This window comes from Rattus norvegicus, chromosome X (assembly GCF_021556685.1).
Source record: "Rattus norvegicus strain SHRSP/BbbUtx chromosome X, alternate assembly SHRSP_T2T, whole genome shotgun sequence".
NCBI classification, from domain to species: domain Eukaryota; kingdom Metazoa; phylum Chordata; class Mammalia; order Rodentia; family Muridae; genus Rattus; species Rattus norvegicus.
The window spans coordinates 160,286,677-160,305,684 of NC_141554.1; the positions used below are offsets into that span (position 1 = coordinate 160,286,677).

The 19,008-nt window shown below is 49.6% G+C and overlaps 1 protein-coding gene across 2 annotated transcripts; it reads left to right on the plus strand.

Moving 5' to 3' along the window:
• The first annotated feature begins 9,660 nt into the window (after window positions 1–9,660).
• Slc6a8 (solute carrier family 6 member 8) lies at window positions 9,661–19,008 on the plus strand. Of its 2 annotated transcripts, NM_017348.3 has the most exons (13): window positions 9,704–10,552; window positions 12,131–12,262; window positions 13,132–13,381; window positions 13,795–13,927; window positions 15,049–15,183; window positions 15,276–15,379; window positions 15,474–15,598; window positions 16,135–16,247; window positions 16,372–16,509; window positions 16,588–16,690; window positions 16,777–16,877; window positions 16,958–17,128; window positions 17,447–19,008. In NM_017348.3, the coding sequence occupies exons 1-13, from the start codon at window positions 10,291–10,293 to the stop codon at window positions 17,585–17,587; spliced, it is 1,908 nt and encodes a 635-aa protein (NP_059044.1). In that variant the 5' UTR covers window positions 9,704–10,290; the 3' UTR covers window positions 17,588–19,008. The 2 variants fall into 2 exon arrangements, with proteins under 2 accessions (XP_087456725.1, NP_059044.1); XM_087600599.1 differs by lacking the exon at window positions 15,049–15,183 and having other exon boundaries at window positions 9,661–10,552.

Consider the following 19,008-nt stretch of genomic DNA (forward strand, 5'->3'; position numbering starts at 1 on the left):
CACACATACACTTGTTTCTGAGTAACTGGAAACTGTCCACATTGAGCAAGATAAGAAGGCTCAGAGACTCCTGGAGAGGAGCAAATGCCAACTAAGAGGCCTTATTTCCTGCTCTAGGATGATTATCTGCACATGATGTGATTTTGTTTCTTTGGGGGTTTGAGTTTTTCTTTTTTGTTGTTGTGTGGTATGCTGGCTAGTTTTATGTCAACTTGACACAAGCTAGAGTTATCTAAAAGGACAGAAACTCGGTTGAGAAAATGCCTCCAGGGCAGCCTAATATAAGGCACTTTCCAAATTAGTAAATGATGAGGCAGGGCTCAGCCCTTTGTGGATGGGGCCATCCCTAAACTGGTGGTCCTGAGATCTATAAGAAAGCAAGCTGAACAAGCCAGGGGAAGCAAACCAGGAAGTAACATTTCCTCCATGCCCTCTGCATCAGCTCCTGCCTCCAGGTTCCTGTCCTGCTTGAGTTCCTGTCCTGGCTTCCTTCAGTGATGAGCTGTTACCTGGAAATATAAGCCAAATAAAACCTTTTCTTCCCAAGTTGCTTTGATGATGGTATTTCGTTGCAGCAGTAGAAACCCTAGCTAGGATATGGAGGTTTGGGCTGAAGGGATTCTCCTCCTTAGTCTCCCAGGTAGTCAGAAGTACAGGCCACTTCCACTTGCATGTGATATTTTTCACATGAAGCTGAGAATGGAACTCAGTTGGCAGAGTTCGAGCCTAGCATATACAAAACCCTGGGTTCCAACCCCAGCACTGCATAAGAAGGAGCCTGATGATAACAGGACTATAATCCCAGCACTTGGAGGCAGAAGTAGGAGAATCAGAGGTTCAAGGTCATCTTCATTTATATAGTGAGTTTGAGGCTGACTTGGGATACATGACATCCTGTCTCAAAAACAAACAAAACCTCCATATCCTAGTTAGGGTGTCGTTTAACCGAGGTGGACCTGGAATTCTAGTCTCTACTACCCACATATTGGGATTATAGAGATGCATCAAACTCACTATATAAATGAAGATGACCTTGAACCTCTGATCCTCCTACTTCTGCCAACAACATCAACTCCTAATCCTTCCCAAAAAGTTTCACCAAATGGGACCCGAGTTTTCAAATATTTGAACCTATGGAGCCATTCTCATCTAAAATTTGTAATTAAGCATTTGGTAATTATGACCTTTGCAACTATTTAGATAACCACTGAAGTAGTGTGTATGTCAACTTCAAGATACAAATGTATGTAGTAGCAGTGAATAAAGAACTTTGAAAATCAACAGAAGCTGCTGGAGAAATGACTTAGCTATTTTTAAGGCTTGTTGCTCTTCCAGAGGACCTGAGCTCTTCTCTCAATATCCACACAGGGTAACTCACAACAGCTTATATATTCTAGCTCCAGATAATACAATACCCTCTTGTGGTCTCCATAGGAACTTACAGGCATGAGCAAAACCCAACACCCCTCCATATACATAATTAAAAATAAGATAAATATTTTAAATTATATTTTATTAATTCTTTGGAAATGTAACACATTTTGAATATACTCACCCTGCCCCCAAGTTTTCCCAGATCCACACAATATTATCCAGAATACACAGAGAACTCAAATAAAAAAAAATGAACAATCCAATTTTTAAAAACAAGCCAAACCTCTGAAGAGACAACTCACCAAACAAATGTAACAGGCATTTAAAATGGTGTTTACCACCATATCTTATTACCAAATTACACAATGATTTTAGATACCACTTAAAATGGCTAAAATTCAGAACACTGATATTGTTGACAGGGACAGTGGGAATGAAAATTGTAACGGCTACTTTGGAAGTTTTGTTTTGTTTTGTTTTTTGATCAATTTCACCTTGTTTGGTGCCACTCCACCTGGATTGGCAATTTTGTTGCTGTTTTCCTCGAGGCAGAGTTTCTCTATGTAGCCCTAGCTGTCATGGAACTTGTAATGTAGAACAGGTTAGCCTTGAACTCAAGAAAGCCTTCTACCTCAGCCTTCAGAGTGATTAAAGGCATGTGCCACCATTGCCTGGCAGAGGCTTGACAATGTCTAATGAAGTTAAACTTGCTTTTACTATATGGCTCAGTGATAATACCCCTTGGTGTTTATGGCACATGTGTGAAATCTTATGTCCACTTAAAACCCAGAAGGTTAAAAAAAACCCAGAAGGTTTATTCATAATTAGTGAAGACTGGAAGCAAGTAGAATATCCTTTAGTAGCTCAAAGGAAAACTAGACAGTGAGGAATGAAAGAACATGCAACCACACAGAGAAACTAATAATTCTTCAAAATGTTTTGTTGAGCCAGGCATGGTGCCACACACAGTGAGGAAATAGAGGCAGGAAGACCAGGAGTTCAAGGTAGTCTTCAGGTACACAGCAAGTTTGAAGCCAGCCTAGGATACATGGGACCTTGCCCCACCCACAAACAAGCAAACCACATACTGGTAAGTGAAATAAAGCAGTGGGAACAAGCCACTTACATTAGACTTCATTTACAGAACATGTCAGAAAGGGTAAAAGTATAGAGACGAGAAACAAATCAGAAGTCAACAGGGAGTAAGAAAGGACAGTGTTTTACTAGGGAAAGCAAAGAGGATTTTGAAATCAGAAAAACCATTCTGTCTGGTGATGTCATAGTAAAGGGTTGACATTCAGCAGAAGTGTCTTGACAGTGGAGGAGGGAACTGCAGTGTATACAACCCCTGGTGATCTTCTAGAAGGTAGAGGGGTCACAATATAGAGTGCAGATTATGACAAAAAGAGTTTAACTGTGTCACACATGTATCTCTGAAGCAGGGAAAAGGGTTGATTTAAGTCCCCGCACAAAGGAATAGGTGCATAAGACTAAGTGCAGGCTGTGTAACAAGCATAGGGCCCTGGGTTCCAACTCCAGGAATGCAAAATTAATGGAGAAGCTGGAGGGAAGAAAGGGAAGGAGAAGAAAGTGACAAAATTATATTTTAATTAAAATGAATTCTAAAAAACTAAAATAAATAAATACAGGTATTTAAGACTAGAGGTGGAGAAATTGGTGAATCAGTAAAGTGCTACCCAAACATGAGAACCTGAGTTGAGGTCCCCAGAACTCATAAGAAAAAGCCAGTGCATGTCTATAATCACAGTCCTGGGGAGGCAAAGACAGGAAGATCTGTGGGACTTGGTGACCATCAAGTTCAGTGAGAAAACTTGCCTCAAAAAAAAGTGGAGGGCCAGCAAGATGTTTCAGCTGGTGTTTGCTACCAGGTCCAATGACCTGACTTTCATCCCCACATGGTAGAGAGAGAACCAATTGTTCTATGCCTTCCATATGTTTGACATGACATATAGAGACATTAAATAAATGAATAAATAAATGTATTTAAGAACTGTAAATAAAAAATAAGGAAATAAGGTGGGGAGAAAGATAAAAAAAGGACACATATTTGATTTTTGGCCTCTCTGTGCATGCGTGCATGCATACACTCATGCGCGCGCACACAGACACACACACAAACTTGTAAGTACAGATTAAAAAAGACTAAAAGCAGATGGGCATGGCAGCACACATCTTTAATTCAGTTACTCAGGAAACAGAAGCAAGCAGATCTTTTAAGAGTTCGAGACTAGCCTGATTTACATAGTCTTTAAAAAATACTAACGGCAGATGAGGTGCAGTGGGAGGGTATGAGTTAATGAATCTGAGACCACTAGATCTTTATAGGCAGTTAGGGAAGCAAAGGGATGAGGCTAGGTTGATCTACGTGGTAATGGATTAGAGTCAGAGACATCACTTCAAATTCCTATTTAGCTTAATGCAAACACCATTGCATGTCTATATACAGATAGTGTGCAGAGTAATGAGTTTTGCAAGTCCCTTTGCTCTGTCTGCTGTGAAGGTCCAGAAACACTACTCCATAGCAATGAGCATTTCCAATGAATGACTCCTTGGAGAAATGGCTCATTCAAAATCCACAGCAGGAAATACATAAGCTGGGCATACAGCCAGAAAGCAAGCAAGTGCTCAAACAGGCATGTACGTGCACACAAGTGCATGGTAGAGAAGTGTGTTGGGAAAAAAGTTAAGTGGTGTAGCACATGCCTAGCATGCAGCAAACCATGGCTTTCTCACTAGAGAGTCAAGAAGCTGTTTTTGTAAAGGTCCTATGTTGGCTCACAACTATCTGTAACTGCAGTTCCAGTGGATCAGATATCCTTTTCTGGTCTCAGTCACACCAATTGTACACAGACATAACACCCCTACATATACAAATAATAAAACTTTAAAGGATTCATGATAATTAACAGTGGTTGTCAACTTGACATGATCTAGAACCACTGGCAAAAACAAGCCTCTGGGAATGCTCAGGCGGTATTATCTAGATTAAGTTAATTGATGTTGGAAGCACCAACATTCCATGGGTTAGGATCCCAGACTGAAAAAGAGAAAAAAGAAAAGCAGAGGAAGCATTCAAAGAGTCAAGCTTGAAACCAGCATGGTCTGCATGTCAAGTTCCAGACCAGCTATAGTTAAGACCCTGTTTCAAAATAATGAGAGCCAGATATGGTGGCACATGCCTTTAATCACAGTGAGGGGAAGGCAGAAATGGGAGGATCTCTGTGAGTTTGAGGCCAGCCTGATTTATATAGTAAGTTCCAGGACAGCCAGGGCTACACAGTAAGGCCCCATGTGAAAACTGTAACAAATCACTTTTTAACTAATACATAAAGAGCAGAGAACAAATAAAACTGCTGTGAGGAAGAATGCAACAAAATCACCAGAGTGGCTCCTGTCACAGTTTGTTTTAACTTTGCATCAAAGGCTCTGGATTAAAGGTTTGCTCCCCAGCCTATAGTGCTGTGGACAGGGGTGAAACCCTTAGAAGGTAGGATTTAGTGGGGGGAAGTTAGGTCACTGGGCTATATCTTTGAAGACAATATTTGGGACTGCTTCTTGTGGCTTTCTGACCAAAATGGGGCTGCCATGCTCCCTTGCCATGGTATTATGACAAAGACAGCATATCCAAGTGACATTTGCGGGGTTGGGGATTTAGCTCAGTGGTAGAGCGCTTGCCTAGCAAGCACAAGGCCCTGGGTTCGGTCCCCAGCTCTGAAAAAAAAAAAGGAAAGAAAAACCAAGTGACATTTGCCTGAAACTCCAAAAACTGTGAACTAAAGTAACCCAACCTCTGTAAGCTGCTGTGCCCAAGTGTTTGTTACAAGAATGGCAAGTGACTGACATAGTCCAAGGGAGAAGGACATGTAACTTTCCTTGTAAAGAATGCAGTGTGGGGGTTGGGGATTTAGCTCAGTGGTAGAGCGCTTGCCTAGCAAGCACAAGGCCCTGGGTTCGGTCCTCAGCTCCAGGGGGAAAAAAAAAAGAACGAAGTGTGTAAAGAGAAGGGACTCCTACTTTGATGAGTGGAAATCTGACACATCTCTATCAGACAGCCATTGTCAACATTGGGCAACGGTTCTATAAGCACTGATACCCCCAAAGGATGGATGAGCATGGTCTTACAAACATCCAAGGTCCAGCTAGCATTCTACCTCCATCAGCTTTCTTCAGAACTGCGGGTCATCAAAACAAAGCACTCCTCACAATCACAGTGAACATGATAGACAAAATCAATGTTCTATCCTGGATGGGATCTTGGGACAACAAAGGGGCTTTAGAGAAATGCTGCAGAAAGCTAAATAAACTGGACTCTACTTGATAGCATACCTCTGTTGACTAGGCATAGCATAAGAATTTTTGTGATATGGCTGAGGGATATGGGAGTGCTCATACTATCTCAGCCATTTTTCTGTAAATCTAAAAGGGGTTTAAACTGCATATAGTATTCTGCATCTGGAATCCTAGCACTCTAGAGATGAAGACAGGAATATCAAAAGAACAAAGTCACCCTCAACTATATACTGAGATCAAGGCAGTCTGGACTAAATGAGATCTTGTCTCAAAACACTGGAATTTTTTTTCTCTAAGCCTAAATATGGTAGCTTACACCTGTAATCTCAGCATTCAGGAAGTTCTATGTAAGTTCAAGGCCAGCCACTATCCCACCATATGCCCCCAAAAAAGAAAAGTTAAATCTTCAATAACAAAATGTGTTCTAATAGAAAAAGATTAATCCTTCCAGATTGTCTGTTTGAGTGATCACAGCTGGTAAACAAGGTAGGCTGTGCTGGGGAGGGGACTTTTGCCCTTCAGCAGTCCCCAGGCTTTTGCTGTTGCAACCCAGCTCCATGAATCTTGTTCCCACCCGCATTTGTTTCCCCTTGCTGGCTAGCTCAGGAGTTGGAAGCATAAAGCCTTGCCAGGTAGATCCCAGCTTTCCCTTTGTTCCCAGCTCCTTCAAATTCTAAAGCTTATTTTGCTAACCCCCAAAAAGAGGAGATGCTCCAACCATGCCTTCAGCTGCCTAGCTTCTTACAGAATCATTGTAGGGGGTGATGACCTCCATTCAGCCTTCTCCCAGTACATGAATACCTCAGACCTGGACAGACACTGGGTCTGACCTTAGTCTTGCTTGCCAGGCTCCATCACCACAGACTCATGGCACCTCTCTCCCAGCTTGGTACTACCTCCACCCCAGCCTGCCCTCAGCTTTTACCCAAGCTCCTAGAGGGATGTTCTCAGAACAGTTCAATGCCTTCATGAGTGCTAGTACTGAAGAGCCTATGATTATCAGCTGAGATTCTGGGAAGTTCCAGCATGCTCCTCCCTAGCAACTACACTCTCCCTGACACCCCATGTCCTGGAGAGAGCCTGCCCAGGATCAGAAAGTCCAATGCTTTTGTTCCCCCTAGTGTTCCACATCTCCCTAAACATACAAATGTCCCCATCAGGTATCTGGGTTGGAACACACACCACAGGCACAGGCTCTGGAACTTGGGAATGGCTCATGGGTAGCTAACAGGACAGTCATTTACAGTGCCTCCTTCTTTAGCTCCCTGACCATCAACCAAAAGTCAGTAAAGAAATAGAATCAATACCATTGCAGGATGCCCAATGGGCAAGCGTGATGTCTTAGGGTTTTACTGCTGTGAACAGACACCATAACCAAGGCAAGTCTTCTAAGAACAACATATAATTGGGGCCGACTTGCAGGTTCAGAGGTCCAGTCCATTATCATTAAGGTGGGAACATGGCAGCATCCAGGCAGACACAGTGCAGGCAGAGCTAAGAGTTCTACATCTTCATCTGAAGGCTGATAGCAGAATACTGACTTCCAGGTAGCTAGGATGAGGGTTGTAAAGCCTACACCCAGTGACACACGTACTCTGACAAGGCCACACCTACTCCAACAGGGCCACACCTCCTAATAGAGCCACTCCCTGAGCCGAGCATATGCAAACCATAACATGCAACCTAAGCCTGGGGTTAGTCATTAGAGTATGGAGAGGTTTGGGTCCTAAGAAGGTAAGGTAGGCAAGAAAACTGCTGCAGGAAAGACTGGCTGCTGGGAATCTACAGTAACCCACAAACTACAGGGGATCTGGGAATCTACAGTAACCCACAAACTACAGGGGGGCTGGAAGGTGGTAGCATTACCAGACAAGGCATAAATGATACTCTATGGAATCAGGTCTTGAGACCTGTCAAACTTATGCCCCTGAGATGTAGAGGCTCAAGGTTACATTGGTTATCCTCAATGACCTTAGATTTCTATTTCCCACCTGTCTCCACCCTGGCTACCTTCTGAGCCCAGAAAAGCAGTGGCAATCCCAGGTGCCTAAGCATGGGTGACTGGTACCTGAATGTGCCTTTTTGTGCCTACATAAAGATGATACTCCTTCCTTATATTCCTGTACTTGGGTTTGGCAAATGTCTCTTCACCCAGATGCTCATCACAGGCCCAGGATGGAGGATGCCCTCATTCTTGCACTCAGTCTTGACTTCTTGAACTCCAAGCCTCTCCACCCCCCCCACCCAACACAGCAATGACCAACTCCTCAAAGTGCCATATTTCTCAGGCTACTATGTTCTGTTTCCCATCCCTACTCTCTGAACAAGCAGGATCTTAAATTCCCAAAAGTACCCACACCCAGTTCCCACTTTTACGGCCTGATTTTCCTGTTATTGACTGGTCTCTGCCCACACCTGATCCACATAACTGTTGCAGCAGCTCCTTTTCCTTTGCAGGTCTTTATACTGCAATGGAGTCCTCTGCGCCCATTCCTTAGGATCCTCTTCTTTCCTCTCTTAAATGACCTTTTCCTTGCTCCTTGGATGGCTCCAGCTCTTCCGGGATATGTGTGCTATGAGTAACTCCTCTATGGCCCTTGTTTCTCCAGGAGGACTTTGGTCCCAGGCTGGGACAAAGATGACTCAAGTTAGGGTTCTCTGATGCGCAAGGAGATTCTACCAGAACCTAGGCACGTGTGACATACATGAGGGGGGTGGGGGGAGGGAGTGAGGGAGGGGGGGGGGGAGAGAGAGAGAGAGAGAGAGAGAGAGAGAGAGAGAGAGAGAGCCCTTCCTGCTAGCCTGGGTGTAGATGCTGCCCCTCCCTCTCCCCTCACCTATCAGCTCAATCTGGCTCTGGCTGGAACTGCTTTTCTTTCTAAATCTGCCGGATGGCTGCAGGCTTAACATGATGGGATGAGCCATCTGGGGACTTTGGTGTCTGATCAGATCAAGGAGTTTGGGATTGAAATGGGCACTCCTCATTTTCCTAGTCCACCCCAGGCTAGTGTTGGTCTTGGAATATTCCCGAGGTTGCTCAGCTGCGGATGGAAAAGCCTAGACATCCCTGAAGAGCAGGCAGGTTACCGAGCTTAGAGGGAGGGTCTGTACATCCACTAGGCACCAGGGGGCAGCCTTACCCTATTCTTACCCCAGTATCTATAGATCACATGCCCTACCCAACCCACATCAGGCAAAAGGTGGACTGACCAGTTATCAAGAAGTCCCCTTCTCTACCTTGGTCACAAATTGTAACTTTGATCTTCGACCAAGCAAGCTACCCTTTGCCCATTCTGGAGACAAACAGAAATCGATCACACCCAGAGCTGACACCATGATCCTCAGCCTTCAGGATGTATCTTTGAGGAGGCCTAAATGTCTTGAGGAGACAGCTCAATACTTCTGGCAAAGTTCCACAGAACTCCTGGAGGACGATCTCCCCACTCCAGGTCAGCGCAGCGACAACCCTTCAGGAGGCAATCACACAGGGCAATTACTTTGGTGTAGGGACCAAGAAACTTTGCACCTGGGCATCCAACTCTCCCTAGGTCCTAATTGAGAAGTGAATTAGGCAGGCTGGACGAATCTTGGTGAAGGATGTTCCACCGAGAAACGAAATTCCAGGCTAGAAAGAGTGGAGAGAAGGGGGAAGAACTAAGGATATCTGGAGGTCAACTAGAGACTCCGTTTTCCTGGTGGTTCAGAAAAACCAGAGGGGACTTTGACCTGACCCGTGCCAGGTGATCCTGGAACGAATGGTGGCTCAGCCCACTGAAAAGAAAGTGCTGGCCAGCGCCCCAGGTAGCAGCCATCCTGCTCCCCACTGGAGCGGCCTCTCCTCCAGAGGAGGAGGTAGGCGGAGTGACAGGGAGGGCGGGATGGAGGGGGAGGGGGGACCAGCCGATTCGTGGGGGTGGGGCGACAGTGACATCACCAGGAGTCGGTTCTTAAGCAGCAGCGGGTCGCGCTGGGAAAGAGAGAGACAGTTGGAGTGCCCTGGCGAATCTTTGAGTCCGCCGCGGCCCGGAGAGCGGCTGTAGCCGCCGCCGCCGGGAAGGAGGGGGCTAGTCGTGCCCAAGACCACCGGAGCCGCCAGTGCTAGCAGAGCCCCGGGCGAGCAGGACAGCCGCTTGGGGCTGGGCCGGGGCCGCGGGCCGCAGGCCCCTTGCTCCGGCCGCCGCTTGCAGACAGTGGGCGTCCGATGCCATCCGCGACGCGCTAGGGTGAGCCTCCGGCAGGGCGAGCAGTCCTCGCTGCAGCCGCCACCGCCGCCGCCGCCGCCCGAGCCGCGGGCAGGAGTCTCGGGAGCCGCCGCCGCCCGGCCAGGCTCCGCCGCCGCCCGCGCGCTCCCGGGCCCCCGACACACATGAGATTCTTCAGGCTCACTTTCAAGTGCTTCGTGGACTGCTTCTGACTGCGCCGCCCCCGCCGTCCCGCACCCCTCCCGCCCGCCCGTCGCCCCGTCCCCCGGCCCGGCCGCCCCCGAGGCCCCCGGGCGGGCCCGCGCTTTCGGGGCCCTTTCTCCAGGTGCCACCGGAGCCCCTTGCCCGCTCGCCACCCTCGAGACGCCGCGACCCCTGGCCTGGCCTCGCGGCCCCAGGGGCCATGGCGAAGAAGAGCGCTGAAAACGGTATCTATAGCGTGTCTGGAGACGAGAAGAAGGGTCCTCTCATCGTGTCCGGGCCCGATGGTGCCCCGTCCAAGGGCGATGGCCCTGCGGGCCTGGGGGCGCCCAGCAGCCGCCTTGCTGTGCCGCCGCGAGAGACTTGGACACGCCAGATGGACTTCATCATGTCGTGCGTGGGCTTCGCCGTGGGCCTCGGTAACGTGTGGCGCTTCCCCTACCTGTGCTACAAGAACGGCGGAGGTGAGAGCCCCTATCCCGAGCATCCTGTCTTCATCAGCAGTTCCCACCCCCAGCCTGCCACAGGCCCACCAGAGCAGTGGGGCAAAGTCCAGAGGGTGGGGAGGCCCGCCCAAAGCGGGTGGGGGCCATGGTGCCCCCTGACCAACCAAGCGTTCGGTGACCCAGCACGGCGGCCTCCACCCCCCTCGCCGGTCATGTGCCTGGCAGTGTGGAGGGGAGGCAATCAAGGAGAGCTTCCAGATGAACTGAGGGGCTGCCTCCCAGACTTCCAGTCCACATTGGGAGTGATTGGCCATTGAGGTGGGAAGGGAAGGCCTGCCCCCAGTGGAGGGGGCTCTAGGAGGTGAGGAGCCCTGGCTGCCCCCATGGGTCAGGCACACAAGTGATACATTGTGTGGACCCCCCCACGTGTGCACATAGGAATACACACACACACAATGGGCCACTCTGTCCCTCCCCCACACTCTCCCCTCTCCTCCCTCTTCTCCCTTCTCTCCTCTCCCCTCCCCTCTGGCCCAGGCTTGGAACACTGGGTGCTTGAGCCAGGCTTGGGAAGTCTGCGGCCTGGCCCGCCTGGCGCCGCCACTAGACAGGCTGCATGCACATCCCATGCCCAGTTGCCTAAGCCCAGCTTAGCAACAGCAGTGGGTACTAGCCTGTCCCGGGACTGCAAAACAGTACTGGATTTCTGGGGAGCTGAAGCAGCTGAGTGATGGGTGGGAAACTGAGTCCCAGAGTGGAGGTTTCTGTCCAAGGTCACACACAGGAAGGATGCTGGGTGCTGGAGCCCAGTAAACTGCAATTAGCTCTCACTGAATAGCAGAGAGAGTTGGTCCTGTACAGAGAGGGGTCCTAGAGAGCAGTAAAGAAGAGGAGGTCAGAACATCAGCTGCCCAGCTCTCGCCTTTCCTACCACTCCACATAATTGCTGGAATACTGCCTCAGCCCCTCTCCTTGATTTGTCTCTCTTTATCCTACACCAATAACCCCATAAGCAGAGAATTGCTACCCACCCAGTTTCCTCCTTGGATTCTTGTGATTACGAAGTACAGGGTACTTGTGCTCACTGCCTTTGGACAAGCCTCCATTCCTGAGCACCCAGCCTGGCATACATGAACACACTCTGGCTATTCCTTCCTGTTCTGCTGCCTGCCAAAAAGAACTGTGGCACAAGAGATGGCCTACATGCATAAGCCTGTGTGTTTTCAATGCCTGCTAGCTCACCCTAGGTGTCTATAGGCTCAGACTTCAGTGAGCCAAGGGCTTTCCATGGTACAGGGAACACTGGCTAGACACTGCTGCTGAGCCTCCTCTCAACAGACCTAGAGTTCACCTCCTGGGATTGTTCACCTTGAGCCTCTGAGTCAGTGGCCACCCCTGCGCTGATTCACTCTGTGGGAAGTCATGGGACTGGGGTGCAAGCTGAAGCTGGGGCTCTGTCTGGGCCTTCTATGACTTCTGGAGTCTGGGCTAGTGTGAGGCCTGGACAGCTTGGCTGATAGGTTTGGGTTAAGTCCCCTCCTGCTGCAGGAGGAGATTTGGAGGTATCCTGAGCCCACTCCACATTTCCTCCTCCAGGTGTGTTCCTTATTCCCTATGTCCTGATTGCCCTGGTTGGAGGAATCCCCATTTTCTTCCTGGAAATCTCACTGGGCCAGTTCATGAAGGCCGGCAGCATCAATGTCTGGAACATCTGTCCCCTATTCAAAGGTGAGCTGCCTCCTGGGCCAACTCTCAGCTCTTCCATTTTTCAAATTATTGGGATGAGGGCCAGGGAACACAATATGACTGTGACCCACTTGAAGAAGTCTTTTGATTTCTTCAATGAGCACTAGACTTGGGGGCTAAGTAATACCCCTCTGAGCTTAGGAGAAAGTCTGCAGGATACTGGATCACACAATTAATTTGAAGAGTCAGGAACTAGGGTGCAGGCTTTTAAAAAGGGAAAGAAACACCCAGGCTTAGGGACAGGACCTGTTGGATACACTTGACTCACCTCAGAGGTCCTGCTACTGTCCTTGAAGAAGCTGGGCACACAGGAGTGAAGCAATTTGCCAAGGTTGCCCTCTAAAGGGGTGAGTATTTTCCACACTTCCTGAGGTTACTAGAAAGCTCTCCCAGCTGATGTAAAATGGAGGCTACTGTGTAACATGGGGCAGAGGCTTGCCTTCTGTGACTGCAGGATGGCACTGGAACCTGGGAAGGGGAAAGCATTTGAAGTTGGACAATCAACAGGATGTAGTAACCATATAGGTAGGAGAGGAGAGCTGCCTTTAGCTCTGGGCTAGGTGGAGGAGTTGAAGCACAGAGATAGTGAAAGAACATGGCAATTCTTAGCTGGAGACAGACAGAAAAGGTAGCCTAGAGTTGGGATACACACAATTGGGCTTAAAAAGTTTGGAGAAGCCTCTAGCAGGAGGAAAAGAGGAAGAAGGTACAGGGAAGGATGGAGGCATACAGGGAACAACCTGTCAGGAGCTCAGCAGGGATGAATGTCAGTTCTAGAAGGGGAGATAATGGGGGTGGTAGGAAATGACCACAAAGGAGCCCAGAAGTCAAAGCTACTCACTCATCCTCAGGTCTGGGCTATGCCTCCATGGTGATTGTCTTCTACTGCAACACTTACTACATCATGGTGCTGGCCTGGGGCTTCTATTACCTGGTCAAGTCCTTTACTACCACTTTGCCATGGGCTACGTGTGGCCACACCTGGAACACTCCTGACTGTGTAGAGATCTTTCGCCATGAAGACTGTGCCAATGCCAGCTTGGCCAACCTCACATGTGACCAGCTTGCTGACCGACGGTCCCCTGTCATCGAGTTCTGGGAGTGAGTCAGGTGCCTGTGGGCCAAGCCCATCCTCTCATCCCTTGGTCTCTCCATATGTAGTCAAGCCCTCGGTAGACATGGCCAGAGATGCAAAACAACCACTCCTGGGTTTTGTCTGTCCCCATCCTCCAGGAGTGCCTAGGCCAGTCTCGGGGCTTGAATAGACATTGCTGCTATAGCAACTTGACATTTGCTATTGTCCTGTCATGTTGACCTCATTATGGAGCTGAAACTGCATGTTTGTAGAAGGTTGGGGTGAGGATGATGACCCAGGATAGTTCTCCAGACACCTGATGGTGGGGCCTGGACCAGGGCTGTGATGAGGGAGGACCTGCCAACTCCAAAGCAAATCCCAGTTACTGTGCCTGTTGCTGACATGACCCTCAGATGCCTTCCTTTCTTTTCTACCTTAGGAACAAAGTCTTGAGGCTCTCCACAGGGCTGGAGGTTCCAGGAGCCCTCAACTGGGAAGTGACCCTGTGCCTGCTGGCCTGCTGGGTGCTGGTCTACTTCTGTGTGTGGAAGGGGGTCAAGTCAACAGGAAAGGTATAAGTGGAGGCATGCAGGGTGGGGGCAGCATTCATTGCCTGGGAGGTGTACTTGTCCACAAGGGACACAATGACAATAGGTGACTAAACTGAGGCTCTAGCCTACAGAAGAGACAAGTTCTTAAACTCATACCTTTTACTCTCACCTTTTGGTGGGGATTCTTTCTCAATGTTCACCTCCAGGGACCTTCATCCCTGAGAGTGAAAGGTCCAGACAGTAACTACCTTTCTTTCCCATGTCCACCGCCCATCTTGGCCCTTTCCATTTCCTACCTCTTCTACTGCCTCTCTTTCTGTTTCTTCATACTCCTTGCTAGATGCCTAAATTGGTTTTGTCACTCTGGGTGAACCTGGTCTGTGAGGGCTCTCACCTCTGTGATCCTCAGGCCCCCAAGGAAGACTCCTTCAGAGGTTTCCTCAGATTACAGAGACAGATGAACCAACACATTAAAATTGCTAAGCCAGGAGACATAGTCAGGTTCCTGGATGATCAAACTCCAGAGCATCAAGACTCCTTTCTTCACAGCAGGGTCCTCAAATGCTGAGTGTCTCCCTCCCTCCCTCTTTAGCAATAACACCAAGCTTCAAACCCAACTCTTGTCTTTCTCTTGCCTAGCTAAAATCCCTAACTGCTAAGAAGCCCAGCAGCCTACCAAGAATGACCTGGAGTTTGGGACCAAGCTTATTGTAACCCATATAATATTGCCACAGGTTTTCTGTGCCCATACTCCCCACATTTTCCCGCCCCAATCCACATAGTCATGCCCCATAGGAACAAACTCTGGACTGCTTTCCTTCGTTAGACATTAGATACACCTAGGCACCCTCACCTTGGAATGCTATGGCCCTGTTTCTTCCCTCCTTTTACAGTTAACTAGAGCCTGTTATGAGGCTGCCTGGGCCCCAGCCTGACTCCTAGCTTTCCTGGGGGTAGTTCTCACTCAGGAATAGAATGAGTGCTACTGGCTTTCCTAATCCAAACTGAGCATGACTGCAATTGGGAGATGACTGCTGATATCAGCTCACAGTAGCACTGGGAACCAGCCACCAAGTTTAGGTAGGAGGCATCTTAAGGGGGAGCAGGGATCCAGAGCCTCTCTGAGCACCCTGGCCCCCTAGATCGTGTACTTCACTGCTACATTCCCCTACGTGGTCCTCGTTGTGCTGCTGGTGCGAGGGGTGCTGCTGCCTGGAGCCCTGGATGGTATCATCTACTATCTCAAGCCTGACTGGTCAAAGCTAGGGTCCCCTCAGGTGAGGAAAGGTAGTTTGTGGCAACAGGGTTGGGAGATGCCGCCTGTTGAGCAGGGTCCCTTGTGACTCTTCTCTTGATCCATCCCTTTCAGGTATGGATAGATGCTGGGACCCAGATTTTCTTCTCTTATGCCATCGGCCTGGGGGCCCTCACAGCCCTAGGCAGCTACAATCGCTTCAACAACAACTGCTACAAGTAGGCACCCGCCCCTGTCCTGCCTGCCCTGCCTTGCCCTGCCCTGGAGTAGTGGAACTGCTTAAACCAGAATATTCTGCCCCTCCACCCTCAGGGATGCCATCATCCTGGCACTCATCAACAGCGGGACCAGCTTCTTTGCTGGCTTTGTGGTCTTCTCCATCCTGGGCTTCATGGCCACAGAGCAGGGTGTGCATATCTCCAAGGTGGCAGAATCAGGTGAGCTGCCTGACCTTGGCCAACCTGCAGAGCAGCAGAACTACTCTGATGTAGGGTACACACGAGTGTGCATGCCCCCCCCCCCACACTGACTGACACGTGATAGATGAGTTTAGCTAGCTCTGTGCAGGTAGGATGCATGGCTCTATGCAGCTGAGACAAGGTAATCCTCTGGAGCTGGGGCCCCCCTATCACCCACACCCCCAGGACTGCAGGGTATATCTTCATGTTCATTGAGTGCTATAGATAGGAATAAAAGGAGATGGTCCTTCAGCTCTGTTGTGTCACCCCAGGACAACCAGCAACTGCTGGTTTTTCAGGAGTCTTGCTAATACAGGTTGGGGCTGCTAGGGACCACAGCCTTTTAGAACTCTGGCATGAGACCCTGTAGGACCTCAATGGGCTTAGCCATGCTGAGGCACAAATAGTCCTCAGATTTTTATTATTTTATCACCTGGGGGATGGGTGTGACCTTAGGCATCAGGGTACTCAGGATGGTGCTGAGGGCCAGTCTCACCCTGCATCTTTGCACTCAGGGCCTGGTCTAGCCTTCATTGCCTACCCACGGGCTGTCACACTGATGCCTGTGGCCCCACTCTGGGCTGCCTTGTTCTTCTTCATGCTGCTGCTGCTCGGTCTGGACAGCCAGGTTTGCAGGAGCTCTATCTAGGGCAGGAATGGGGTAGGGGCTGGTGGTGGTCAGGGGATTTGGCACATTGGGCAAGTGGTGCACGGGGACATGGGGACCTGGGCCTGAACTGCCCTGGCCACAGTTTGTAGGTGTGGAGGGCTTCATCACTGGGCTCCTGGATCTCCTCCCGGCCTCCTACTACTTCCGTTTTCAAAGGGAGATCTCCGTGGCCCTCTGTTGTGCCCTCTGCTTTGTCATCGATCTCTCCATGGTGACTGATGTAAGTGGGGGTAAGGTGGGTTACTGTCAGTTTCCACCCATGGACCATCATCTTCCCTGACCTGACTCTGTTCCTCAGGGCGGGATGTACGTCTTCCAGCTGTTTGACTACTACTCAGCTAGTGGCACTACCCTGCTTTGGCAAGCCTTTTGGGAGTGTGTGGTGGTGGCTTGGGTTTATGGTAGGTCAAAATGAAGGGCTGGGTTAGAAATTGTGGGTGGAATGAGGATGGATGGTCTCCAACTCTAGCCTTCCTGTCTGTTCCAGGAGCTGACCGCTTCATGGACGATATTGCCTGTATGATTGGGTACCGACCTTGCCCTTGGATGAAATGGTGCTGGTCCTTCTTCACCCCACTGGTCTGCATGGTAAGGCTAGGGAAGTGGGCAAGTGGTGTGGGGTAGTGGGGTAGTGGGGCCCCAGTGACTGCAGGCATCTGTGTCCATAGGGCATCTTCATCTTCAATGTTGTGTACTACAAGCCACTGGTCTACAACAATACCTACGTGTACCCATGGTGGGGTGAAGCTATGGGCTGGGCCTTTGCACTCTCTTCTATGCTCTGTGTGCCCCTCCACCTCCTGGGCTGTCTCCTCAGGGCAAAAGGAACCATGGCAGAGGTAAGGTTCCTTCCTCTTTCCTCAAAGGAACAGTCCATCACTCGGAAGCATGGCCAGCTCACATTGGTGGGGGCAATAGGTGGAAGGAAAGTTGACCCATTATGGCCTCATGTGGTAGCAAGGAAGCAAGACCCACATCTCACTTTCCTGGCTCCACACAAGGACTACTTAACCCTGCTTCCCATTACAGGGAGCAGGGCCTGAAAAGGGTGCCCATAGGGAAGCACACCTGTCTCAGTGGCAGATAGTAGGAGCTAGAGAGGTGGAAGCAGTTGCATGTGACCCATGGGAAGTTCAGCATGCCCTCCTCTCCCACAGCGATGGCAGCACCTGACCCAGCCTATCTGGGGCCTCCATCACTTGGAATACAGAGCTCAGGATGCAGATGTCAGGGGCCTGACCACCCTGACTCCCGTGTCCGAGAGCAGCAAGGTCGTCGTGGTGGAGAGTGTCATGTGACAGGCACCCCCAGCTCACATCACCAGCTCATCCTTTGGTAGCCATAGCAGCCCCAGCTTTAGCCCCCACCCATCCCTCGGGGGCTTGCCTTTCCTTGACAGTTTGGGGATCTGCCTGGGGAAAGGGAGGAAGCACCATGAGTGCTAACAAAAACAACTTTTTCCATTTTTAATAAAACGCCAAAAACATCACAACCCACCAAAAATAGATGCCTCTCCTCCCCACCCCACAACTACGCTGGTATTTTCGTTGCTTCCAGTCCCCACCTCCTTTCCTTCTTCCCAGTGCCCAGGACCCATCTCCTAGCCTTGCCAAGCCCATCTGCCTGCCTCCCAAGCTCTGCTCTGTAACACACCTTTGCCCTAGAACCAACAGTGGCAGCTTGGGGAACAGGAGAGGAGGGAAAATAACAGTAGGACAGGAGGGGAGGCAAGAGAGGGACAGTGGAACCAAGGTGAATATTTCAGCTCAATTAGAACTCTTCCCGCCCCTATTCTAGAAGCTAGAGAGCCAGTCAGCAATGGAACCTTGTGTTCCTGCGCCAATTGCCACCAATATTAATTGTGTGAGCTTGGGTCTGAGTGCACGTCTGTCTCTGTGTGATGTGTGTGTGTGTGTGTGTGTGTGTGTGTGTGTGTGTGTGTGTGTGTGTGTGTGTGTGTAGATCTCTTATCTCTTAGTGAAGGTGAATACCAGAAGTAAACAGAGCCTCTGGGCAAAGGAGGCTTATATTTTGCACATTTTATAAGAAAAAAAAACTTGAGAGTGAGACTTCTGCTTGTATATTTCTAAAAAGCCCCCACCATCCCCCATTTCCACTCCTTTCCTTGACATCCCCACCTTCTCTGACCCTAGCCAAGGAGTGTGAATTTATAGACTTAATTTTCATAGGCAAAACAAAAGCTTCAGGCTGTTGAATATGTGAGTCTGTTTGTGTGGATGTTCTGTATGGTCTCCAGCCAGAGACTGGAGTAGGAAGGTGGGAGCCTCAATGGTGTCCCCACACTGTTCCTTTGCCTCTAAGTCTGTGGGGTAGAAGGCTGTAACATTATCCCAGGGAATCTGGGTCTGCTCACCTGACATGCTCAGACTTGCCCACACCCAGCTCCCTGGGCTGGGCATGATTGCAGGGATTTCCCATGGACATAGCCCAGGGAAGGGATCCTGGGTATGGCTTCCACTTCCAAGCTAAAGGCTGATGTGCTTTCGACATCTCAAGTCTTCCGTGTAGCAGCTTAAACCCACATCTGTGTCCCATCAAGCCTGAAACAGCCAAGTAGCCATTAGAAAGGCTTTCTTCACACAGAGCTGGACTAAGCCAGGGAGGTGGGGCTGGGTAAGGGTGCAAGCCTTTGGGGACATTCTTACTGTGCTAAAAAAGCCACTGCAAACATAGCAATAAAAACACTTCATTTTCCAAA

Bases quoted from the DNA above. Each gene is read 5' to 3' on its own strand.
- Slc6a8 (NM_017348.3), top strand. From the start codon at position 10,291: ATGGCGAAGAAGAGCGCTGAAAACGGTATCTATAGCGTGTCTGGAGAC. The intron at 13,928-15,048 runs GTATAAGTGGAG...CTGGCCCCCTAG, and splicing joins GGGTCAAGTCAACAGGAAAG to ATCGTGTACTTCACTGCTAC. The intron at 16,691-16,776 runs GTAGGTCAAAAT...TGTCTGTTCCAG, and splicing joins GGTGGTGGCTTGGGTTTATG to GAGCTGACCGCTTCATGGAC.